This window comes from Canis aureus, chromosome 5 (genome assembly GCF_053574225.1).
Source record: "Canis aureus isolate CA01 chromosome 5, VMU_Caureus_v.1.0, whole genome shotgun sequence".
Taxonomy (NCBI): domain Eukaryota; kingdom Metazoa; phylum Chordata; class Mammalia; order Carnivora; family Canidae; genus Canis; species Canis aureus.
This window is the reverse complement of record NC_135615.1, coordinates 86,174,989-86,201,477: the sequence shown is the minus strand read 5'-3', so window position 1 is coordinate 86,201,477 and position 26,489 is coordinate 86,174,989. Positions and strand designations below refer to the sequence as shown.

General features: G+C 45.3%; 1 protein-coding gene across 2 annotated transcripts in view; it reads left to right on the top strand.

The window, feature by feature from the left end:
• The window catches only part of PEX14 (peroxisomal biogenesis factor 14), a 138,318-nt gene that overhangs the window by 52,168 nt on the left and 59,661 nt on the right, over nt 1-26,489 (top strand). For both annotated transcript variants that reach the window (XM_077899675.1, XM_077899676.1), the window contains one exon: nt 2,185-2,269. In XM_077899675.1, coding sequence (XP_077755801.1) covers nt 2,185-2,269 — 85 coding nt within the window. The remainder of the gene's footprint in view (nt 1-2,184; nt 2,270-26,489) is intronic.

Here is a 26,489-nt window from a genome sequence, read left to right as displayed (position 1 = left end):
ATGCTGTTAATATCTGCTGCTTACGGCCTGCTCATCCACATTCCCTCTGACACCTGGAGCACACACCACAGCGTACAGGCATCGCCGTGTGATACTGGTGCCGTAATTGTCTTGTGCGTGGAAGGTGTAGTTTTTTCTCCAGGTAAAGAACAGGCATTCCCCAAGCTGTTGGAACCAGGCCAGTGGGCATCGACTGTGTGGGGCCTGTGGCTGTGTAGCTGTCCACTCCTTCCTGGACATGGGCCTCTTTTCCCCACGTCTCTCCCCTCCCTCCTTCCCCATGTCCCCCTCCCACTTCTCCTCTCCCCTCTTCTTCTGCCTCCCCTTCTGCTCCACTTGTCCCATGGCTACCTTCTCCCTTGCTGTTCCCTCCTCCTCCCCAATCGCTCTTCTGTTTTCCTCTTCCTTCCCTCCCTTCTCCCATCTTTTCATTAAAATGCATCTGCATCCATTTTGTAGATGTCTCTCAGATTTTTCTTAAGTTTGGTGCGACCTGAGGAGATGTGGTTGAGTTGCCAAGGGGGCACAGTGTGGAGTTTTCAGGTCTAGAATCTGGAGCATCAGCTTCTCTCTAGTCCAGAGCTGGTTGGTTACCACTGCAGCTCCTGATGGGGGTTAAGGGGTTTGCAGTGCTGGACGGATTACGACCAGTCTCTGGGAACACGGGTGCATCTTAGCATTTTATCGCTGCCAGGTCCGAATCTGAAGGTGTGGGACCCCTGAATTCATCCTCTAGGGACAACATCTCAGGCTAGCCTCCAATAGAGGGATTACGGGGGAAGATACAAAAGGGAATTGACCTGGCTTTTAGTGTTTCTTTCCCATTTATCCTCATATCTTTTGTTGCCAGAGAAGTCTGTCCGGTCTCAAGACTAACTTCATATAAAATAAGAGGAGAATATTGTAAGTCGTATTTCGTTGGTAGTCACGGTAGCTTATGCTTGCGTCTCTGGATAGCTGCTCGCCTTAGTTTGAAGGATCTTAGAAGAGTCCCTTATATTTAGTCCCTTAGAAATGTTTCTTTCAACAGCTAAGGAGCGAACTCCAGGGTCTGTTGACTTTACCTGTAACATGAGATGATATTATTCTTTTGGTCTTGGTGAGATGAATAATGCCAATCACTTAGAACAGCCCCCTTTCCTATCTGGGGCAGGTTGGCATGTCCCACCCATTGCGCTAGCGCCAGGGATGGAGAGCGCACAAGCCACGTGCAAACACATGCTTCACGTGTGCTGAGTGATGCGAAGGTTAATACCTTCAACTGATTTCCTTCTACCCCCTCCCTGGCTTATTTGTAGATATGAATATTTCAGTAAATAATGTCATCATCAGAGGTACGGGGATCGTCTGTCCGTCTGTCAGCTTTTAGCCATGAAACCCCAAACTTTGTCCTTTGAAGTCTCTTCAGAATTGAGCTCCATTGCATAAGAGGGACCAGTGTGAATGGCTGTGTGCATTGTCTCTTATATAATCCTTCCCAGCCGGTCTGTGCTCAGCACTTTGCCAGGCTCTGTGGAGGCAGCGTGGTCTCTTCTCCTCAGATGCTTGCAGTGTAGTTGGGGAGGCAGCCTGAACATTAGAAGACAGTGTAATTATGTCTTCAATTATATGGTACACACTAGGAGCATTAAAGAATTTAAGAGAATAGGGAGATCAGAGATGGCTTGCTTATTTAGGGAAGGCTTCGAGGAGTTAGCACAGGCTATGAAAGGGTTGTGCTGGCGTGTGTGTGTGTGTGTACACGATTATGCGTGTGTGTGTGTGTGTGTGTGTGTGTGTGTGTACGCACGCAGTATTTAGACAGGTAGAGGCGGGAAAGGCAGGCCTTGAAGAACAAGAGCATACCTCGAGCACAAGTATAGGGACATAGGTTCGCATCACCAGGAGAGGGCTACCTGCCGAGGAGTATGAAGATTCAGCTTAAACAAGGAGAAGAGGAAAAGATTATTGCAGGTCTTAAAAGCTAGGCCGAGAGGATTAGATTTGATAGAAACAGGTATAGGAAGCCAGTTAACTGACATAGCCTTTTATTTAGGTAGATTTTTAAATGTGAGAAATAACTGCTTATAAATTCTACCACAGTGGTGTGGTTATTTTTATGGACCTGGTATAAACTGGTAGGATTTTTAATCTTTAAATTGAGACTATTGAAATTTACTTTTCTTCTTTTGTCTCCCTGACCAGATTGCCACAGCGGTGAAGTTTCTACAGAATTCTCGTGTCCGCCAGAGCCCACTTGCGACCAGGAGAGCATTCCTTAAGAAGAAAGGTACAGATTCCTCACAGCCATGCATTGTGGCCTACAGAAAGGGACAGGACACAGGGCAGATGGAAGCCACAGTGTTGCTGTAGCTGCCCCACTGGTGTGGGGGTGAGGGGCACCCCCTCAGAGGAGCCCGGGCTTCTTTCCTTACAGTGGAGCAGAGAGATGATACCGTCTGGATTTAAGGCCAACACCTTAGCCCAGGACAGCCTGGCACAGGGAACGAGAAGAGGCCCATTGGAGGATGCCTGATTCTGGTCCATTCTTCTGATAGTGTGAGCCTGGCTCACAGTGGCTGTAGGTTAGGAGGTCAGCTGCCTCAGTAAAGAATCAGGAAGAAAGAAATGGAAGGAGGAGGGGAAATGAGGGGACTAAACGAGGTCAGGTTAAGGTCAAGCTTTGGGTCAGCCTGGTTCACGGACCGAAGTGGTAAATTACTGGTTTTATGGTATTTCTGTAAGCGAGGATTAAATGGATCTTGACAAATTCAATATTGTCCAAAGCAGAAAGAATCCCTTCTGGCTGTTGCAATTTAGGATATTTTTCTTTTTTTGTAAAATACAAAAACAGACCCCAAAACAAACAAAAAAGGGATCTGACTTTTCACTCTTTGAGCATGTAATTTTCTTGAAAGCTGGAAAGTTGTATAGAGGCCCTTCTACACCATGGTAGGGGAGTGAGTTTCTCCCCCCTCCCTCCCCAAAACCCTTTTTCTTCAGGAGCTGGAATGTCAGCTTTAGAATTCTACGTTGTGAGCTTTAAGTCATCTGTGGCTAGAAGAGAAGACCGAGTGGTTTGGTGGTGTTTCCTCAGTGTGCTCCATGGCGTCCCACCACAGAGATGCTTGCCGGACCGTGTTCCAGGCCCACACCCCTGGGGTTTGGGCAGGACAAGCCTGAAGCTCTCCCTTCCCAGGCATCTGTTCAAAAGCAGCCTCAGGGCCGGCCCCTGCAGCGGAGCTGTGAGGGGTGTTGTGCATTTGCTGGCGGCATCGTGCTCGCCCCCCATCAGTAGGAGGTTATTACAATTTGGAATGCGTTGGCCGGCCTCTCCACTCCGCAACCATCATGCCATAAAAGAGTTTTTCCTTGAAATATGTGTACCTATGGGGAGTAATTAATCATAAAAGCTTGGGGATTTCAGCTCTCTCATCAAAGCATTGAAGCCGGCGAAAGCTGAGCCTAAAAGCTGTGCTGATTACCCGGGGTAACCTGAGACAAAATCTATGGTTGCCGAGAGATCCTCTGCCCCAGTATATTGTGCAGTATTATAACTGCCTGATCTTCTCTTCCACTGACAATGACCAGTTATTCCTCATTTTCTCTCAAACGCAGCTGGGTTAGAATTTCATTTGCAGAAGGTATTTAGAGCAATTTAGAGACAAATGTCTCTGGTGTTTGCTCGGCACTTCCCCACCGCAGGCTTTGCTGAGCAGTTTTAGTATCAGGAGCTCCATCTAATCTGTTTAATTTTAATAAATCCCTGACTGGGAGAGGGAGAGAAAAAAAGAGAGAGAAACTCTGGACCAAATAATACTTCTTTTGAGTTAGTTGGCTAATAATTACTGCGGAGAGGAAACTGTTTTGTGCAATTACTATTTGTTGTTCCTTTAAAAACAGTGCGAAACAAAACCAATCGATGAGTTAATCCAGCGAAGAGTGCTTGCCCTATGCCATGCCCCGTTCTGGGCTCCGGGGACCCTGCAGAGAAGAGGGCAGACAGCGTCCCTGCCCTCCCCGGGCTTACATTCTAATGGGGAAAGCTAGACAGTTAACCAGCAGGAAAACGAGAGCCATGGTATTTCGAGTGGCAGGTGCCACGGAGAAAAGTAATGCGGGGCGCACGGGGTTGAGGAGCCCCAGTGCTGGGGTGGGAATGGGTTGCACGCCTAGCCAGGGCCGCTCGAGGAGGCCTCTCTGAGAGGGTGGCGCGAGCACATGCCTGAGGGAGATGAGTTTGTCCGTGTGGAGTGGGCACAGTTCCTCCTCGACCCCTAATGTGGGTGAGTCTTTAGAATTTCAGGCAGCAGGAACCCCGAGGGGCCTCCTACCCTTCTTCCTCTGAAGAGAGCTACAGGAGTCTACCCTGAGCCTCAGTCCAGAATCTCTGGACGTAATCACCCATCTCCATTATCCTGTGAAATGCTGCTTCAGTCAGTAATTATCTGTTTCCGAGTTGAATCCCAGTAGGGTAAGTTCTGGCAGGACCTTTTCTGGGCAGAGGATTCCAAGGTTTGATTGGCATCTGGGCAAGAAGAGCCTCTTCGTGAATTTACACTTCACTTTTTGAATTTCCGGCTGTTCCTTGGGTCAGGTGTGCATGGTCCACGGAGTTTGGCACCAGCTCTGATGGGGTGAGGGAGGAGGGACTTTTGCAAAGGAATGAGCCTCTCCCCTGTTCCTAACTGTTCTTGGGAAGGAAAGAGAGTTGGCTGGCTGGTCTGTGGGGGCAGGGAAAGGGTCCTGAGGGGAGGGACCAAGGTTCTGGCATGCTCCCCACGCCTCCCCGCAGGACTGTCCCCACAGGACTGGCTGCAGGGGTGGGTATGGAGCGCCGGCTTTGGGCGAGCTCGCAGCTACTGTAGTCTTGGCTTTTCCTAGCAAATGTCACTTCAGGGAATTGCAGTGCAGCACTGCCTTGAATTATAATCTTGACTTTCTTTTTTTTAATAAACATCTCTTTCCTGAAAAGGCAAATCCAATTTTGTTTTTCTTTTAATATTATTTAATATTTAATATAGAAATTGAGGTCCCTGTAGTGCATGTCAGTTCAGTGGAAAATGAGGGTTACTTTAGGCACATCAGCTGAGTTTGTTTTAATGTGAAACCACAGCCCGGAGCAGGGCTGCAGCCTGCCTCTGTTACTGACAGGTTAAATGTTGTGCTCTCTCATTCGGGGGGCTGGGGAGACTGGGGGCGGGCTAGTGGGCAGTGAATGGGAGAGACAGGCAAGAGCATTGGTTTGCGAAGATCTTCTGTGTCGGTGGGGGCTTTTTTGTTTGTTTTTTGTTTTTTTGAGTTCTCTTTTGGATGCTTCAAAGTCTGAATATGGAGTCATTAATGAGAAACATGAAGTTATTGGAATCATTTATCATTTTCCTTGAAGTTTGTACTGCCATTTTGTGTAATTTACAACATTTCTTTGTTTTATCGAGAATTTTTTGGATGAAAGAGAAAACCAGCTGTTCACCTTCGGAGTATTAGAATAAATGTTTTTGTTTTCCTTCCAACCACTTGATTCTGCAGATGGCACATCAACCGTGTAGTCAGCTGCGCATGAGCATCACTGGACTGTGCGTGGGGTTTAAGCCCTCCTGGAACCGGACTGCGTACAGAGGCAGTTCTCACCAGGCAGGCATCATGTCTGGCCTTTAAGTGGGCTGCAGTCCAGGATGTTAGAGTAGCTTAAAAACAGCAGTAGAATCGGTCCAGAAAGTTAGAGGCTTGGACAGCGTTGTCAATAGGCTTATGTTGATTTGACACCCTATCCAACCACAAAATGTAGGAGGCAGGCTTCTTCCAAACATGTTGGCAGGCTGAGTGTAAGGTGGGTAAAAGTGATGCCTGTTTGGGGGGGGGGGGTAGCGGGGGCGAGGGGAGTAGGTGAGGCGGAGGGGAAGATAGCGTTGTCAGCTTACTCTAATGTATCTATTGCAAAGCAGGTTTCTAGAAAAACGATGAGCATCATATGCTTCTCTGTATAGTCCTGCATAATGGGGTCTGGGTGGTGTTGGCCGAGACTTTTGCTTATTGTGCCTTTCTCAAGTGTGTAAGTTAAGGGCTATGTTCTAGCTCATCTAATACATAGTCCAGGGGGAAAAGGAAAACCAAACAAACGGGACACATCACCATCCTTTCTCATTCTAAAAGGTGAAACGAGATCTTATCTTTCTTCTGTTCCTGGAAGCGGAATCCCCGGTAGCAAAGCCGCCTCCTTGCTGGAAATGAACTTGAGGAAGAAACCTGATGGTCTCAACCTTGGTAGTGGGGTAGAGGTGAAGGGCTGCTCTCACTGGAGTATTTCAAGGGGGAGTAAATTCTTAACGCAGATTTCAATTTAACTCTCTTTTATTACTTTTCTTTTTTATCATTTACGTCCATTTCATGAGGTAGTTTGCATGTCCTTGAATGGAATCTCGTTACCATGAAAGCTTTTTTAGCATTGATTTCATAACAGTCTTAATTTAATAGCTCCGTCATTACTGAGAAGCTCTGGGAGTGGGGCCCTGGCTTTCCAGGTCACTGACCTTTTAATTACAAACCTTGTTCTGATGGCCAGGTTATCGACTGGACAGCTCCCAGCTTGTGCCCCCAGGATGAGAATGAAAATAACTGTGTTTCCTCCCCCATCTCCAGGAAAAAAAATTGTAACCTCATGTGTTTCTAAAATTAATTTTCTCCTTCAGCTTTACTTTATAATTAATTCTTTAATGTGTCTTAGTGAAGCCAGAAGTCTTTTTATAACGCTGTTTTTTTCTAGAGCTTGGGTCCAGCAGAGAGCTTGGAGGGGGCAGGGAAGGGAGATCCCATGCTTGGCTGTGGCCCATTTCCTCACCCTCAAAAACTCCTGTGGCTGAGCTGGAAGGAAGGGTATTGGCTCTGTGAGGGGCTGTCTGGCCCTTCTGATTCTTTGTTAATGAGATGTGGATTGTGGCACCAGAGTTTTATATTCATTCCTGCATTTGCTGGAGTAATTGTGCCTTCTCTGACATGGATGTTTTATTTTATTTCTTTTAAAAAAATATATTTTATTTTATTTCTTTATATTTTTTTAAGTCATCTCTACCCCCAAAGTGGGGCTCAAATCCACAGCCCCCAGGTCAAGAGTCGCATGCTCCACAGTCTGATCCCGCCAGGAGCCCCAAAGGTGGACGTTTTAAAAAGGTGCTCCCCTTTTGGGCAAAGATAAGGGTTGGATGATTTTTTTTTTTTTTTTTTATTGTCTTATCTGTTAGTCTTAGATGACTGGGAGAAACCAAATACCCTACCTGAGGAGTTGTGCTCATCATGAGCTTGAACTGCATTTGGTGATCTAGGTTCTTTCTCACTGATGATGAATAGGGAAAGAAAAAGGAGAGGATGGTGGCTGGTAAGTAGGGTGTCCACTGGTCCCCGTTTGCCCAACACTGTCCTGGCTTTAACACTGGAATTCCTGTGTCCTGGGATTCCTGTACCCCTTAGGCCTGCACAAACAGGTCACACCCTGGCAGGGCAAGCCTTACCCCTGAGTGCGAGCTATCGAGACAGACAAGTGTGGGTTTTTTTGGAAGCTGGAGGAAGAAGTTCACCGGTAATCGGTCCCCAGGTCAAATCCCTCCTGCAGCCAAGTGGCATTTCCTCAAACACTGCCTGCTGTCACTCCCGTAGGCCCTGCCCTGGTGTGGTGTGATCCCGCACAGGGAGCCTCTGGGGCCCCAGGTACAGAGAGTCTCTGGGGCTGGGGCCATGCCCTGCAGGTGAGTAAGGAGCAGGCAGGGCTGTGTATGGCAGCCTCGGGCTTGTTCCTGAGGATGATTGAGCACCTCCATCCATCTGTTGTGAACGGACCATCTTCCTTCCCCGCCAGTCTTGCATCTGCATATCCGTCACCTGCTGTTCTGGACCAGCCTATTCATCACACTGACTGGTGTTCCCCCCATCAATTTTCCTGCTCCCCTTGTTATCCAAACTTGTTTTGAACTCCAGAGATTTTTTTTCAGCATCCAGGATGAGAGCTGCAGCCGCTAGACCGACTGAAGGCCATGGAAATGGGGGCACCATGGCTTCCCTGTCCAGAGGGGGAGCTGGTACACTTGCTACCCCCAAAAGACTGGGTCATTAGGTGCCTACACTTCACCCTGCCCTGGGGGGACCGTGGCCCAGAGGAGCTTGGGGGGAAGAAAACAAAGCTCTTTTGGATTTACCCAGTTGCTTTCAGGTTTTCCCTAAAAATGAAGAATGATTTTTCTTAGCCTTGTGTGTCTGCGACAGTGCTGCAAAGAAACCCAAAGTGACATTGTCATGTATGGTAGTAGTATTTTTGAAGCCTGCCTTCCTTCCTTCCTTCCTTCCTTCCTTCCTTCCTTCCTTCCTTCCTTCCTTCCATTTTTTGGAAAGGTAAGCTATGTATGTGGCTTCAAAAATTCAAACTGTAAAGAAGCATATACAGTGAAAACGTCTTCCTTCTGTCTCTTGTTCCCGTCCCCCCACTCATTCTCTTTTACAGAGGATGCTTGTTTATTCAGTTTATGTATCATTCCCAAGATCATCTGTCCATATAAAGGAATGTTAATATTTATTAGTCCTCCCAGAGAAACACAAACAATTTTAAATGCAGTAGTAGCATATTTTACACTTCACCTTTACACTTGACATTACATTTGGGCATTCATTCCACATCAGCACCTACAGATTGGATTCATTCTTCTCAGTGGCTGCGTAGTACTCCAGGATGAGCATGTATCAGAATTTTTTTTAGACCAGTTCCAAATTAGTGGACATTTAGACTGGTTCCTACCTTCTGCCATTTCCGATGATGACCCGGTAAATAGTCTTCTATAGATATCGTTGGCCCTGGGTCTGGCACTAGGTTAATGTAAAAGTGTTCTGGGATCCCTGGGTGGCGCAGTGGTTTGGCGCTTGCCTTTGGCCCAGGGCGCAATCCTGGAGACCCAGGATCGAATCCCACGTCGGGCTTCCGGTGCATGGAGCCTGCTTCTCCCTCTGCCTATCTATGTCTCTGCCTCTCTCTCTGTGTGTGACTATCATAAATTAAAAAAAAAAAAAATCTAAAAAGTGTTTTGCATATGTGAGTAGGCAAGGGTATATTTTTCTTGCTTAAAATTTTGTGAGACTATGAATATAAAGAACATAAAACTGTTTTCTTTTATAAACATGACTATAGGTAGAAAGAAATTAGAGAAAAAAGGCTGCGTAACAAATTGTTAATGCTTAGCACAGATTTGGATTCTGAGGGGACTTTCGGGTCACTGGTTACAAGAAAAATGCTTTCTTTCTAAAAGAATCCTTTTTTAGCCCGTTTTTGAAGGGATATAGGCTCATTAAGTTTAATTTTTGAAAATTCAAATAAACGGAAAGCTTCAGAAACTTAGTTACAATTTGTTCCAAATGAAACAAAGAAATGGTTTCATTTTCTATTGTCATTATTGGACGTTTCATGGGTCCTTGGCCATCGGTCAGGTGGTCGGCCTTTATTCAGTACCTGCTGTTTGTGGAATATTATCACATTAGGCCGTTGCTGAGAGGAAAATGAAGCACCTGTCTTCCACGGCGCAAAAGGCTCATTAAAAGGGGGCAGGGATGGGGCGGAGTGCTCCGGAACTGTGTCTACACTGAAGGGTGGCAGGGTGGCAGTTAGAAGTTGGTCCTGTCCGACCAGCAGAGACTGGAGTATCAAGCTCACTGGGCTGTGAGTCCCTCGAGGGCAGAGACTGGGTCTCGTTCTTCCCAGCTTCCTCCACGCCCAGCAGAGCCAGCCCCCAGCCCGGGTGAGAGGCTAATGGGAGGGGCTGAGCAAAACAGAACTAGAAGGCACTTTACCAGTACAAGTTGCAGGAGGAGCTCAGCTTTTCTTAAGTCTACACTGCACATACCTGTTCATCTCTGGTGCACCTGTAAGGTGGTTTCAGGGCTGCTGGCCTGAACGCCGTTGCCAAACTAGAGTACAGTGTTTGCATGCAGTCCTTTCTGTCTTTAGCTTTACAGTATCTAGTGAAAATGCGCTTTTCCAGCGACTTAGGTTGACAGAGCTTTCTTAACCGCCCTAACGCAGACATGGAGTGAGTGGCAGGGGGTGTAAATGGTCAGAGGAGAGTGGGGAAGAAAGCGTTGGTGAGAGAGGCTCATGTGGAGGCTCAAGGTGCTGTTAGCTGGATTGGCCTGTGGGCTCCGTAGGAGAAAGAATTAAGGTTGGTGAGATGGGCAGCGAGGGAGGAGGCAGCCTTCGGACTCTGTATTACAAATCACGCTTGACAACATTACTTGAACCAGTTGAAACTGTGACAGTGCTATCGAGGAAGTTAACTCTGGGCTCTATATTTAAACCGAATAGGCCTGGCAGTGGTAGAACCAGCCACAAAGAAGGCACTGCCAAGTCCGTTGTCAAGTGTGGAGGATCTGGACTGGGGAGGTGGCAGCAAAGATGGAAATAAAAATGCCAGCTTAGGGGCGCCTGGGTGTCTGCCTTCAGCTCAGGTCATGCTCTCAGGGTCCTGGGATCAAGCGCCACAGTGGGCCCCCTGCTCAGCGGGGAGCCTGCTTCTCCTCCTCCCAGCTCGTGTGCTGTTGCCATCTCTTACCTCTTTCTCAAATAGATAAAAATCTTAAAAACAAAACAAAACAAAACTTTGTGATTTACAAAAGACAGATTAATTTCTTCTTCACCATGGTCTTTTAGTAGGCAAGTTAATAAATATATATTTTTAAAGATTTTATTTATTCATGAGAGACAGAGAGAGAGAGAGAGAGAGAGAGGCAGAGACACAAGCAGAGGGAGAAGCAGGCTCCATGCAGGGAGCCCGACGTGGGACTCGATCCCAGGACCCCAGAATTACATCCCGGGCCGAAGGCAGTGGTAAACCGCTGAGCCACCCAGGGATCCCAAGTTAATAAATATTTGTTGAATGAATGAATACATGATTTAACAAATCTCCATTTTACAGATGAGGACACAGAGGCTCAGAAAGATTAAGTAGTGCAAATATGTGGCAGAAGTAGAAGTAGGACCAAGTCTTCCGACTAGAATGCCTTGAACTCTACCATGTACTTTCTGGGAAGGAAGGACAGAGCCACAGACTTTGTAGGAAAAAGAATAAGCCATTCTCAGTAGTAGATTGGGGGTGTGAGGTGGAGGAGATAGGACGAAAGGTGACTCTTAGGGTGGTTTTGGTGTGTATAGCTGTATAGAGGGATAACTGACATATAATAAACTATACGTATTTAAATTGTGCAAGATTTACGACTTTGACATATATGTAGCTGGGAAACCATCATTGCAGTCACGATAGTGAGCACCCTAATCAGCCCGAAACGTTTCCTCTTGCCTTCCTCCTGCCACACGCCCACACTGCCACTCTGGTTCCCACACAAGCACCAATTTGCTTTCTTTCATATGGATTACTCTGCATTTTCCAGAATTTTATATAAATGGGACTGTATGGTATCTGTACTTTATCTGGCTTTTTTCAAATAGCATAATTATTTTGAGCATCATCTACATCATTACATGCATTAGAGCTTCATTCCTTTTTATTGCTGAATAGCATTCCATTGTTTGGATATAGTACAGCTTGTTTATCCATTCACCTGTTGTTGAATACTTGAGTTTCTGCTTTTTAGCTATTAAAAATAAAGCTTCTCTGAATATTTGTGTATAAATCTTGCAGGGACATATGAATCTTTCTCTCTTGAGCAGGTACTGAGGGATGGAATGTCTGGATCATGTGGTGGATCATTTATGTCTAACTCTTGAACAGATTTCCAGACTGTTTTTCAAAATGCTTGTGTCATTGTATGTTCTCCACAGTCGTGTATGAGTGTGCAGGGTTTGGAACCTGGAAAAGAGGAAGGTGTAGGTATCATATTTGTAATGTTTGTCCAGTGGTAAAGCCACATGGCTTCGGAAGCAGTGTTAGGAGAGACTAAATAGGACGCCTGCGGGGCTCAGTGGTTGAGTGTCTACCTTTGGCTCAGGGCGTGACTCCAGGGTCCTGGGATTGAGTCTTGCATCGGGCTCCCCGCAGGGAGGCTGTTTCTCCCTCTGCCTGCGTCTCTGCCTCTCTGTGTGTCTCTCATGAATAAATAAATAAAATCTTTAAAAAGAAAGAGAGAGAGACTAAATAATAGGTCACGTGTGGAGTACTCTAGCATGGGAGGTAATAGTGCAAACTGCCTGGTTTGAAATGCTAGCGTCACCACTTTCTAGCTATGTGACTCTGGATAAAATACTGAACCTCACTGTGCTGTGATTTCTTTATTTGTAAAATGGAATTCGAGGTAGCATTTACTACAAAAGGTTCTTGTAAGAGTTAAATGAAAATAAGGTGAAAAGCACTTAGCAGACTGCCTGGCGCTGAAAATAAGGGCTTGGTTGACAATGACCACAGTATGACAGAGTGTATCTTCTTGGAAGGCCTACTCTTAATGGGCTGTAGAGAGTTTGCTGTGATGTCATGTTAAAAAGACAAAGGTGTTGGTATCATAAAGATTCATGTCACAGGAACGTCTAGGAATTTTGAGCAGAGAGGGATTTAATATAGGCAGTTAGGAGCTTGCTCACTCTAGAAAGGGCCAGAGGAGTGGAACCAAGGCCTGGTCTCCAGGAATGACTTTCAGAACATGGAAGGACTGACTGGCCAGGGGAGCCGCTCCGCCCTCCTGTTTCCGTCAGGAAAGTGGGGAATCGGGAGGCTGCCACCGGCACGTTCCAGTTGAAGAGCACGCCCTCGTAGCTGTGACTCAGGGGTCAGGAAGTTGCCGCTGCCCCCACTGCAGCGCGTCCGACATTCATACAAACAGTGACAGGACATTGGAGTGTGAGCTTGGCTTCTGCATCTATAAAAGTGCCCCTTGACGCCCGTGAAGGAGGCCTGAGGTCGGGCCCTGCCATAGGGAACCTAGGTATTTCCGGTGTCCTGCCTGCCGATTGGCCCATGTTGCCACGGTCTAAAGCAACAGGTACAGGTCTGTCACCTCATTTCCACTTTTCATATCACCGGTGAGTGTACCTAACTCCAGTGTACCTAACATCCAGAACTCTCTCTGCCAAGGAATCTGGGAAGGGCAGCTTTAGTAGCCGGCTTCTCTTACGGAGGAAGGCGCTCCAGGAAGAGGTGGGAACAGACGCGGAGTGCTGTCGGAGGAGCCCGTGGAAGAGAAAGACTCACACACACAACGTATTTGCCCCCAAACAGCGTCTAAGCATCTATTGGTCACAAGCCTCTTTCTTACTGAAGGCTTAACCTGGAATTTTTCAGGCCATTTAGGTAAACGGCCCACAAAATGAGGGAAGCATTCATTTAGCTCCAAAGCTGGCTAATAAAAAAAGTCATCCGAAAGAGAGTTCATGGTTTCAGTGTTTAAGCAGGTGGCAGCGGTTTAGTTGTAAATCTAAAGTTATTTCATTCAACAAAGAGCAAATTGTATGTATATGTGAAAGAAGGATTTTTTTTTTTTTTTAGTCAACTAAAAGCTGTGCCTTTAATTTTTAACAAAAGCTGTGGTGATGTATTTTCTAGTTTGTCCAGGAGATAAATATTGACGTGGTCCTTATCGCCGCTGACTTCGTGAGATGGTTGTAAGAACACTTGTCACTCCTCTCTGGCTCACTTAGGGATGGGAGTTGTAATGAGATTTAGCGGCTGAGGGCGGGCAAGCGGGTTTTCAGCAAAGGGACTGCATGATATGTGGGTTTGTCTGGAAAAGTCGGACGCAGAGACTTCAGAAACTTAAGCTACGGTCCGTCCGACATTAGGCAATCGCTATGATATTTTATGTTGATGGGACTCTGGTTAGAAAGTAACTTGGACTGGCATTCATTAATGTACCAATCCATTGTTATAGTAACATTTTTGAGCCTCTCCTGCTTTGTGTGTGTGTGTGTGTGTGTGTGTGTTAAGAGGATCTGTATTTGTGAAGCATGAGTTAGTGTGCTTTTATTTTAAATTTACTTTTCATTGTAGGCTTGCTAGATTGGTCAGTCGACAGCTTTATCTCCTTCCCATTAGTGATAGTTAAGTAGATGTCGCTCCTAACGGCAGTGGCATGCTGGGGCACCTAGGCTCCTACTTAAAATGAACAACTTAGGACACCTGGTGGCTCAGCAGTTAGGTGCCGGCCTTTGGCTCAGGGCATGATCCTGGAGTCCTGGGATCAAGTCCCACGTCGGGCTCCTGCGTGGAGCCTACTTCTCCCTCTGCCTGTGTCTCTGCCTCTGTCTGTGTCTCTCATGAATGGATAGATAAAAATCTTTTTAAAAAAAAAAAATAAAATAAAATAAAATAAAATAAAATAAAATAAAATAAAATAAAATAAAATAAAATAAAATAAAATAAAATAAATAAAATAAAATAAAATAAATAAAAAACAACTTGACTACTTTTTCCCTTCCAACTTTCCACAGGCATGTGTCTGGTTTCTAAACCTTTCTAGTAGAAACTAGTCTTCTCAGATGATGCCCCTTTCTTCAGACAGAAGACTTGCGAATGCTCTGGTCTCTTACTGTTAATTATTCTGTTTAGTTTTAAAACCCTTTCGAGCCATCTTTCTGTAATTAGATTGTTGAGGAGATTGTCTACTAAGACGGTGGTCTTTAAATTTTGTGTAGATTTTTAGTTTAAGTGATTGCAGAGGCTTTCATTCATAAAGTTGAAGTTTACCTTATCATGGCATTTCAGGGGAAAAAATCATGACCCTCTGTGATAAATTAAATATCACAACCACACAAATGTCATCTTTTCAATGAAACCTAAAAGTGCAGAGGAACGGGACTCTCGTCCACTCTGTTTTTGGCTTCAAGCTGGATCTGTACTCTCAGCCAACAAGAAAAATATTTTACTACTGACAGGAATAAACCTATGAAGCTAAAGAACAAAGCCATACCCTCTCCTGCTTTGTGAGTCACAAACAGAATTGTCAATTAAATTATTCTAATTGCAAAATTTGGGGTCTTGGCCGAAAGAACACAGGTTGAGTTTGAAGAAGAGGCTGTTAGAAAAATCGGTTTAACTTACAAATGGAGCTAATTTGTACAGAATGTAATTGAAAGAGAATAAATATGGAGATTCATGATGACCTCTTTTGAGTCCATTTCTGATATTTACTTAAATTTTTTTTCAGTCAGAGCCTCTCCGTGAAGCAGTCCTGAAAAGAGCAGACTAAGTATTAAAATAGAACAGAAAATAGTGCAGTTGTGTGCAAGACCTGAATACCTGATTTTGGAAGATTTTTACCATTCATTCATGCATTCATCCCAGCAAATATTTATTGAGCATATTTTTTACAAGGCATTGTGCCGGCCCTAGGACCAAGAATCTCAGGGTTAATAAGACACAGTGTTGTGGGGGTGGAGACAGAAAGGTGAAATGTGCAGAATTGTTGCAGTTAAGCAAGGTGCTTCCAGAGCGGGTAGGTGGGTGGGGAGGTTTGCATCTGGAGGGTTGCAGAAACCAGAGTACAAAGAAACCAGAGTACTCCGTGCTGGCCGAGTGACAGCCAGCTCAAAGACTGCAGGGCAGGAGAGGAGCCTGATTTGATCCAAGAACTCATAGTAAGCATGAGGGAAAAGGAAGAGTGACATCTTACCCAGCTTCCATCTTAGAGATGCCATTGAAAAGAAAAGTTCTGTTGGAGTTTCATATCCCTCAGTCTGTAATTTTTTTGTACCATCAGTGAGCAAGTTCATCCCCGCTCACCAGGCATTCCTAGTGTGCAGTGTGCTGGACGCTATGCTAGGTGCCCGCAGTGAGGACACAAAGGGCCCAGGCCAGTGGAGTACCTGGTGGTGAGACCGTAGAAACGACCAGGGATACGGTTCCTGCAATTAGTTAGCAAGCTCAGGGTGGCTCGATGTCGAGCCTGTAGGATCGCCTCTGGCCTAGGCAGTTTGCACTACAGGTAAAAACGCATTCTCACATATCCTGACTCATTTACTCTTCATTGTGACCCAAATTAGTTCTCAAAAATAGTGCCCATGAGCACGGAGGCTTCGGGCCACCCACAGAATCTGAGGCACGGGCGTCTGTCACCCTGAGCCATCGACGTGCTGCGCACCGCCTGCTGGGACGCCCTCCGGGAAGGGTCCCGGTATTAGAAATGAAATCCGGAGTGACCCATGTAGGTCATTTATTTCATGCACCCCTTTCATTTCTGTTATCAGGAATAGAAGGTGAACGTAATTCTAGTTTTATTTAGTCGGGGAGGCTTTCTGGCTGCCTCCGGGAGGGCTTTCGCCCAGAGAGCTCGTTCTTGCGCTTGAGGAGAGGAAGGGTCGGGGTTGAGGGGGTGGCTGCGTTCCTAAGTGCCGGTGACTGTTGTTCTGTGTGGAGGCTTCCATCAGGACAATAAAGGGTAAATAGGGTGATCTCTGCTCCAGTGGAGAGGTCGAACGGCTACGTTACACAATCTTCTAGAGCATCTTGCAGCAAATACATGGGTTATATTAAAAATTGCAATCATATCATTTTTTATAGTAAATTGCTGACCTTATGCAGTAGAATCAGCTTTATTGAATTTCGCCAAAAATGCGTTTATAATTCTGCCGTACACACATGATATTCATGTCCTTGCTGTCCATGTGGAAATGTCCCTTTTTATGATGTTAAACAAATTAAATCGACTTTCTCCTGAGCCGCCATGCCTCACCTTTAAGATCCACTCTCAGGAGTTGAACCTCAGTGGAGCAGAGCTCGCCCGCCTCGGCTCGGATGTCATTACATTGCGCAGGACCTAGGAAGCCTTGCCCCACTGACACAGATCTGGCTTCGAGACTGTTTCAAGGTGGTTCCAGGGCTGTTAATGTATACCGTGTATACAGCTGAACACTAACAAGGCCTTACCATAATCACTCTGTTTGTTTTGAGGAAATGGTAGGTGTTTGTTTAAAAGCAGTTCGTGATGAATCAAGAGTAGTACACACGTATGGTTAGTTCTCAGCTATTTGCTGGCGAGTATTCATCACAGAAGTTTAATCTTAAATCAGGTCTTTAATTCTCAGTAGCTCTGTCCCCTTTCCAACCAGTGATGGATGTGGGATGCTAACTAGTTTTCATGTCAGTCTCACAACAAACTCAATCAGGAAGTTATAGTGCATGTTTAAGTGAAGAAAACATTTTTAAATTATCTGTTTCTTAGAATCATTGCTCTGAGTTTGTTTCTTTTTTATATGGATTGTTATATATGTCTATCCATGTGTTTGTCTGAATCACTAGTTCCGAGTTTCATACACAGAGACAGTACGATAGAGTGGGAAAATCTGTCCATCCACTCTCTAATTTACTGAATGTCCATTTCCTCCGTGGCAACATCTGTGCCAAGCACTGAAAATGGAGGATTTAATATTAGTGGTCTAGCGAGGTTCTGTGATATACAAACAGGTGTCACACGGGTGTACTTATAGTAGGGGTACTATATATAGGGGGCTATAGTAGGTGTACTTATAGGGGCCCAGAGGAGGAGGTGATCAGTCTTGTGCTGGTGGAGGAGGATCGGAGTGGAGGGGTTAGAAAAGGTGTCATTATAGAGGAGGTTACCCTCATAGGAGTCCCTGAGAGGATTAGTTGTCTCTAGGCTTTGGCGAGCATGCTGACTTTAATCTCTGCAGGGATGGGATGGGAACATTGTCTCTGAGACCAGGAATGGCCTGGATATTTAGGAAACAGACTGGGAAGTTGGAGAGGTAGGCAGGGGTCAGATCTTATGTGTTTGGGTTTTATTACGTGCTCAGTGGTGAAGCTATGAAGAGTTTTATGTAGAATAATATATCCTGTTTGCGTTTTGGAAAGCTCTCTCTGAAGGCAGGGTGGGCAGTGGGGAGTTCACGGCAGTAATTCAGGTGAGAAGTGATGGATGGACAAGGGCAGGTGGTATGGGGTTGGAGAGGGTGGATTAGCGAGGGTGTGAAGTAGAGTCTGCGGGAGTTGGTGGCTGAATGAAATGATGCAAGGAGTGAAGGCGAGGTAGGTGTCTGCACTCACTGCCAAGGTTTTTGGCCTGTGGACCTGGATAGAGAAGAGAGTGGAGAGAGTGCCGGGTGGGGAGTCAGACGACGACGATGTGGTGTCCAGAGGCGGGCCCTGAGGAAGCCCTGGAGCCCCCTGTGGTGTGCTCGGCGCTTACGCTGTTGGCTGCGCCATGGTATGTAAACACCAGACACCAGTTGTGTGGTGTGGGTCTCCTGGCTCTCGTGCCGCTTCCACAGGTGACTGTCAGGCTTGCTCTCTGTGCGGAGAGACCTTGGTAAATGGTTTCACTGACATTTTAAGCTCTCTGAAGAAAGAGAAGATGGTATTTGTGAAGCAAGTGGTCTTTAGTCTGGAAATGGCTTCTCCGTGAGAAGGCTATCACTGCTTTGTGGTGAAGCCGGCCTCTCCTTTCCAAGAAGAGGGTCCCACCAAATCAGACCATGATCATTGTGGGCTGCCACTGAAAATGCTTCTTCCAGAAAGTTCCTCTCTCCCCCTGCCATCTCTCTGTTCCTTATTCTTCCCTGAGTTTGGCCATTTATTTTACTTTTTTATTTGGTCCATTTATGTCTGTATGTATTTCCAGTGATCTACTCATGATGGCCAGTAGGCTCTGCTGATGTGGTCTCCATGGGTGTCAGGGCGTCCCTGCACAGCGTACAACCTGATGCTTACAGCAACCTGACCCTGCATATGCTTTGGTTTTCTGGTAGCAGATGGCCTTCTCCATACCTTAACTCTTAGGGATTGATGAGTCAGAGGGTAAAACGGTTGTGGAGCTAGGGCAGGAAGCCTAAGGCAGGAATGAAGGTGAAAGAGCCCCAGTTGGTGCTGTTAGTGCTCGAAGACTCCGTGGGAGGTCCCGGAGCTCAGTGCAGGTCCCCTGGAGGAGGGCTGGGAAGAGCGTTTCACTTCCTCGGGCTCCTCCTCTGCTGCTGGTCCGACGCCCCCCCCCAGGCCTAGGCACTCAGCCTCTGCCTGCCCTGCAGCTCCCCCTGGGCCGTGCCTGTGCCTGGGGCAGAGTGCACTTGTTCTGGGGGGAGATTATGATCTGCAGTTTTAAAAAGCATATATGTTAGACACCTTAAGAAAGAAAAAAGTATATGTGAAAGCAAGTTTCTTTCCTGTAGGTGTCTGGCTCAGTTGGCTTTTGTCCAGCCTTTTCAGAGAAAACAGCCTCCTTGTTTGATTTGGGGCTGCTTTAAAGCTGGACGTCTCCAGGATCTGCCCCTCCAGTCCCCTCATTAGTCCCCTGCAGGACGGTTCCTCCGCCCTGCCCTGTCGGGTCTCCCGCTGACCGTGTCTGTCTGGGATGGTCACTGTTGTAGTCCGCTGTGGGGGCTTTTGCCTCTTCCTTCCACCTTCTTTAAATTAAGATTTTTAAACATTTTATTAACAAGAAATGGTCAACGAGTGGTTTGGGTGTTGTATTCCCATCCATTCGCGTCTGGTAACTTTTCAAGGCATTGACCTGAAGAGCCTCTCTCCTTCCTCCCTCGCTTTGCACGTGGTGGGGGCGGGGGGGGGGATGGGGAAATTATGGAGAAAAACATGTTAGAGATGACTTCCAGTGTAAAACGAGAGGGAAAAATCAATGTTTAAGGAAACCCAAAAAAAGCACCTCTCATTATAGTAATTAAATGGCAGCATTTAACCTATCAGAATGTTCTGCATGTGAGAGACAAGCCGAGGAGCTGTGGGTTTGAAATTACAGCTCTAATCCTCAGGGAAGAGAATAGTTAAATAATTTGTTTTCGAGGTGTGAGAGCAGAGCCGGGGAGGCTGTGCGTGTGCCTGGCATGTGCGCGTGCGCGCATGTGTGTGCCCCGTGAGGGTGAGGGGCCGGGTGCCCGTGTTTACCAAGAATCCCCCGGAGGTCGGCATTTATCAGCACCTGTGTGCTGTCAAGAAGAACACAAGCTGCTGTTGCCCGTTCATTAGGCTTCCAGAAGAGTCCGGGTCTCCCTTGGCCGGCGTTGCATCATAGCCGTGGGACTTGCTTCACCCTGGCCCCTGGGACGCTCGGGACAGCCTGGCCAAGGGCCGCGGGCCGCGGGAAGGGACCAAGCGGGATCATTCGAAAGACTGTGTGCGGCCCAGGCTGTCAGGACGACGCGCTCCAACCTGCGGGGCCAGGCGGACGGTCCCCGAGCCCTGGGCCAAGGGCAGGGGCCTCCTCGTCCTCTGCCAGCCCTCAGGGCCGTGGGCAGGGTTGGCCCTGCCGTGAAGCAGCATTGGGGCCTGCGTGAGTGACAGGGATTAGCCGTGTGTCCCGTCTGCCCCGTCGGTGCCGTGACCTTGTCTCTCCGCAGCCCTGGCTGGAGGCTGGTGTTGCTAACACTCTGGCCCTCTGGCCCCTGCTCTGTTTCTCTAGAAATCCCACAGCTCGGCAGCTGCGATCAGAATTCCACAGGATAGGCTGACACACGGCATAGGGCCGCCGTGCACATCTGTCCCCGTGCCCCTCATTAAGGATGAGCTCTTCGGTGACTTGGGGCGGGGGTGCTGACACACGTGTCCCTTCCAGGCTCACAGTCCCACTGGTCGGTATGCGAGCACGAAGGGTTTCTATTATACTAATAAGGAGCCCTGGGGACGCTGGTTACCGCGTGACGATCGTCGCCTCGGAGGGCCCGAGGCAGTCTGTGCGCTGACCTCATCCTGAGGGAGAGCTGATGAAACTCAGGCTCCCGTGCTGCCTGCTGCGGGGGGGGGGGGTGGGGGGGGTGGGGGGGGTGGGGGGCAGGGTTGCTGGGTGTTTCTTCTTCTGCTTCATTATTATCAGTCTTGCTTGTCTTTGGGGCATTTCATCAAAACTTGTTCGGTTTTGCTTAAGAACTTTAAAGAGCTGATGAACCTAATGGAAAATTTTCTGTAATAACTCAGTACAGCACCTCACTTTACAGATACCAGCTAATTAATCCTCAGAGCACCCTGGGGACAGTGGAGAGGATCAGAAGGGCAGTGGTGTCTTTTACCTTCCGTTTTATAGGCTGAGAAACTGAGGCACCTGGAAGAATCTGTGACTCGGGCCGGATGGGGGCCACACAATCACCTGGGTTTTGCTTCCCCTCCCATCCTTCCCCCTGATCCCCACTTGACACTACATCTGGGACCTAAGTTCATGTTCATAAATACAGATCCCTGTGATCAGTCGTAATTGCTGCTGGAGTCTCTGCCCTTGTTCATTTTAGCCAGTCCCCTTGATGGGCATCTAGATTATTTATGTTTCTTACCAATATAGCAACTCTTCTTTAATGTCCTTGAGAAATAGGCATTTTCTTACTTTTGTGATTACCTTTTTTAGGGTAAAAACCTTAGAGTGGATCTCTGGGTTAGGGAAATGGGCTTGTCTTCGCCTTATTGTGCAGTGCTGACCTGCACTCTGGCAGTCTGTGCCGGTTCCCACGTCAGCAGCTGCCATTGGTGGTGCCCTTGAGCCCGAGCGCGGGCTCCATGTCGTCAGGCACGTCGTCTTCACTGCGTCGTCTTTTGATCAAGCGTAGAACCCGCTATTCAGACACACACACACACACACCTCAAAAGCATAGAAATATTCACCTGCTTCTTTTCTTCTATGGATTTAGTTTTCTTTTATGGAATTTGCTTTGTTGTTAGTAGAGCAACAGGGAGTATAATTTTGTTTTTTCCTAGTGACCAACTCAATTGTTCCAGCACCATTTTTTGGACAGTTCCCACTCATGTCGCATATCACCATTATCATATATGAAACTCTTAAAGATGCTGATGTGTGATCAAGGATGTTCTGTTCTTGTTCTCAGATGTATATATTGCTTGTTGTTATCTTGATTGTTGTAGATTTGTTACTTTTTTTTTTTTTTATCGGTGTAGCCTAAATTATATTCTTCCTTTGTTCTTTTGAAGAATATTCCTGGGTCTTCTGGCCCTTGTGTCCTTCTCAGCTCCTGTCAGAATCATCGTATCACATTTCCTCCTCTTCTTCTTGATCCCACCCCTCCCCTTTCCACGGCAATCAAAAATAAAATCCTTTTGGGATTTATATTATAATATCCAGTTTAGAAATGGCTTTGAAGAGAATCAGCATCTTTGTGGTGTGCATTTTCCACTCGTGGATGTGGTGTATCTTTCAAGTAAAATATATTCCTCACTAATAAAGTTTGACAGTTCTTGTATTTACACTTTTGGGCCTTTGTTTTCATTATATTTTTAAATTGATCTTTGCTGATATTTAGAAAAGCTATGGATTTTTATGTTTTAAAAATTATCTTACTGTGTTCTTTCTAATAGTCCCAGTTGTTCTTATCTTAGGTACTTTTCTTAGGTTTTCTCAGTAACACATTATGTGAAAATAACATTTTCACTTTCCAGTGTTCTATGACTTTGTTATTATTTTGGCTGTGCCTTCCAGAAGAGGATTAAGTAAGTACATGTGCTTAAGGAGGTAAAATGCTTTTCTTCAAAGCATCAGTTTAGAAATGAAGGGCAGAGGAATATGAAAGAAATAATAATGATCCCTAGACTTTTCACCTGTGTTGGCCATTATGTATTCTTTGGCCAAAATTGTTTGACATACTCATAACAACTTTGTATTAGACTAGAAAGTCAACATTATTTCAGTTTTTTTCAGGTGGGAAAGCTGAAAGACAGTGGACATGATTTCCAAAGTCATTTGGCCAATAGATCAATGACTAGACTCCAGATTGTTGCTCCTTGCGTGAAGCAGAGCCACTGCCTTGGAGAGGGAGAAGGAGGGGCTGGTGGTTAAATAGAGCTGCTGCCACTCACCAGCACTGCCACGGCCCTCCCTGCAGTGTAAAGTCTGGGGAGAAAAGGGCAAGTTTTTGACTTAAAGAGAATGTGAATACTGTAGGACATCTCTACAGAAGTAGAGACCTCTCCATTCTCAGGGATGTGTGCACTAAAGGCAGCTTCTGTGTCATCAGGCTGCTGCTACCCTCACCCCGAGACACATTATGGCAATGGATGGGACATGGAGTCATTTTATTAATGTGTTTTTATTAATTGTGCAGCACAGGTAAGGGGCACTTGGGCTTCCATTGTCATCAGATGGTAAGATCCGAACTCTGCTTTTAGCTCTTTCCTGCACGGAAACTTTGGGTAGTTCGTTCTTTCTTTCTTTCTTTCTTTCTTTCTTTCTTTCTTTCTTTCTTTCTTTCTTTCTTTCTTCTTTCTTTCTTTCTTTCTTTCTTTCTTTCTTTCTTTCTTTCTTTCTTTCTTTCTTTCTTCTTTCTTTCTTTCATTCATTCATTGAGAGAGATAGCATGAGTGGGAAGAGCGGAGGGAGAGAGAGAATCCCAAGCAGTCTCCATGCTGAGCGCTGGGCCCAATGCAGGGTGCGATCTCACGACCCCAAGATCATGACCTGAGCCAAAACCAACAGCTCAACTGACTTTGCCACCCATGTGCACCTTTAGTTCTTCATTTCTTGTAGGATCAAATCCTGCCTGTGTATACTCTTTCCAACCTGGTTTTATTTATTTTTTTTTTTTGCCGTTTTTAAATTTTGAACAATTTCAGAACTATAGAAGAATTGAATGGTGCACTGAACATCTAGATACCTTTTATCCAGTCTCTCAGTTAACATTTTACCACATTTGCTTTCTCCCTCTCTCTCACTCTCTTCCTACACACATTTTTCTTTCTGTTTTAAAAGTAAGCTGCAGATATCATGATACTTCAACCCCAGTTACATCAGCATGTCACCTAAAATAGGGCGTTCTCTCACATAAGTACACCACATTGTCACACCTAAGAAATTAACACTCATTCTGTAAAATCATCGCATGTTTAGTCCATACTTAAATTTTCCCAGTCCCCAGATTTCTCCTGTACCTTGTCATCAAGGTTCATTCAGGGCATTTCACTGCCAGGTCTCTTCATCAGGAACCATCCTCTTGCCTTTTCTCGTTTTACTTGTCATTGACTGCTTTGAAAAGGTTAGTCAGGTCAGTTTTATAGAATATCATACATACTGGATTTGTCTCATTGTTTCCCCTTGATAAGATTGAAATTAAACATTTTTGGCAAGGATACTTGATAAGCAGTATCGTGTCCTTATTATTGCATCAAGTCAGAAGGTGAGAACTGTTACCTTCTTCCTAATGTGGCGTTAAGTCAATCACTTGGTTTGTCAGGTGGCTACCAGATTTCTCCACTGTAAAGGCACATTTTCTCCTTTGTAAGGAATACGTCAGCTGAGAAGTGCATCTCAAAGAACATGTTCTCTTATTACACAACAACCTATCATTCAGTGGTTTTAGTGACCATTGGAGATCCTTGCTTGAATCAACTATTTTTTTGAGGATTTCAAAAATAGTGACTTTCTAATTTTATTATTTTTTATACATTTATTGTCTAGTATTTTTCTGTAAAGAAGACTTTCTTATCTTCCCTCTTCTGTCTCTCATTCTTCCTCTTACTTTGAGTATCACCATATACTAAAGAGTATATACTAAAGAGTTCAGAGTGTTATAGTCCCTTTTTATCATATTTCATTTTAATGCTCACATTATTTCAAGTTAGATCAGTGGGTGCCTGTTCAGGTTAGCTCCTGGGTCCCTAGCTTTTCAACACAAATGTCTCGGGTGCACCTGTCTGTGCCTGAAGCCAGGAATTATTTTCCTCAAGTTTCATTAAGTAGGAATGTACTTGGAAGCTGGGATCTACACACTGGTTTTACACACACACGATTTTATTTATATTTATTCACATGGTACATATGTATGTACATATACACAATTGAAGCTGAATATTACAGGGTTTTCCTTAACATCTCTTATTTTGCATTTATATATTACAGTGAAAAACTGGATTCTAACGTTTGATAATGGTTATCTTTTATTGTTTCTAATAAAGAAAAATGGTTTTTAAGTTACAAACTAATATTATTATCAACATTTCTCTTACTGAGGAGTTGAAAAAAGTTTGAGCCATCTTTGCAGATCTTTCTGTCCTTGGATCAGTTTAGCAGTTTTCAAAGTTTTTGATAGACCCCTAGGGCCCCCTGACACCCTCACAGGGAGTCAGATCAAAGTGATTTTCTTTCTTTCTTTTTTATTTCTTTTTTAAAGATTTTATTTATTTAATCATGAGAGACACAGACAGGGAGAAGCAGGCTTCATGCAAAGAGCACGATGTGGGACTGAATCTCGGGATCCCAGGATTACACCCTGAGCCAAAGACAGACTCTCAGCCACTGAGCCACTCAGGTGTCCCGAAAATGACTTTCATAGCCAGCAATAAGACATGATTTCCCCATGTCACTGTGTTGACATCTGCAGTGACAGTGCAGAAGTAATGGTGGGTAAACCTGCTGGCCTCTCACTGTAGTTTTTACTGCTGTGCACTTGCGGCTTTTTTTTTTTTTTTTTTTAAGCCATTTCATTGAAGACCGTCCTTGATAAAAGAGTAAAAATGATTAATTTTATTAAAACTTGCCACTTGAGTATGCATCTTTGTAATGTTCATGTGACAAAATAGGAAATCAGCATAAAGCCCTTCTGTGTACGCAGCAGAGTGGTTACCTGAGGAGAAGTTCTTGTGTGATTGGTTGAGTTACAAGCTGAACTGGCTGCTTTTCTCTTGGATATCATTTTTACTTGAGGGAATGACAGAGGAACTGTGATAAAGTCAGACTTTAGTATTTAGAAGACATTTTCTCAAAAAATGAATAAAGTGAGCCTGTTGTTTTGTGGAAAACATACTGACGATATTTGTTGTCAATAATAAAAGTTGAACCTTCAAATGAAATTAGAATTTTGGAAAAACATGTATCCACCACCGTGAACTAGGCAGTTTCCCCGTAGTTAAAGAATTCTGATGAGACCATGGTGATGCTAATGAGCGTGCTGTTTTGATAGCGTATACAAAGTATGTCAACATTTGGAAGCTCTGCATAACTTAGTGAACCAGTATTTCCTGAATGGTCAACACATGATTTTATAAAATTACACAGTGAATAAAATGTCCAAAGTGCGAGATAGACCAATGGATTTTAATGGAACAGGATATGAAAGTTTCTTGAAATGATTTCAGGTACCACATTGCAGCTGATCCTTAAGAAACTGCTGCTTGTGGAGTTTTGGTGGTATTATCACAGAACAATACCCACAGTTATCTGAGAAAGCTCTTAAAAGACTCCTCTCTTTTTGTACTGTATATTTGTATTTGACTGTATTTTCTTCGTTTGCTTTAACCAAACCAACATATCGCAACAGATGGAATGCAGAAGCAGATATGAGCATCCAGTTGTCTTCTATTAAGCCAGATGCAAAAGAGATTTGCAGAAAAGCTAAATTGTGCTACTCTCCTCACTAACCATTTTTTGTTCTGGAAACTAGTTATTTTTTTTTTTAAGGTTATTTGAGAGAGAGTGTGTGTGAGTGTGCATGCAAGTGGGGAGAGGGGCAGAGGGCGAGAATCTTCAAGCAGACTCCCCACTGAACATGGAGCCTGATGTCAGTGTCAGTCTCAGTACCCAAGAGATCATGACTTGAGCTGATACTGAGAGTCAGACGCTTAACCTGCTGTGCCACCAAGGAGCCCCTG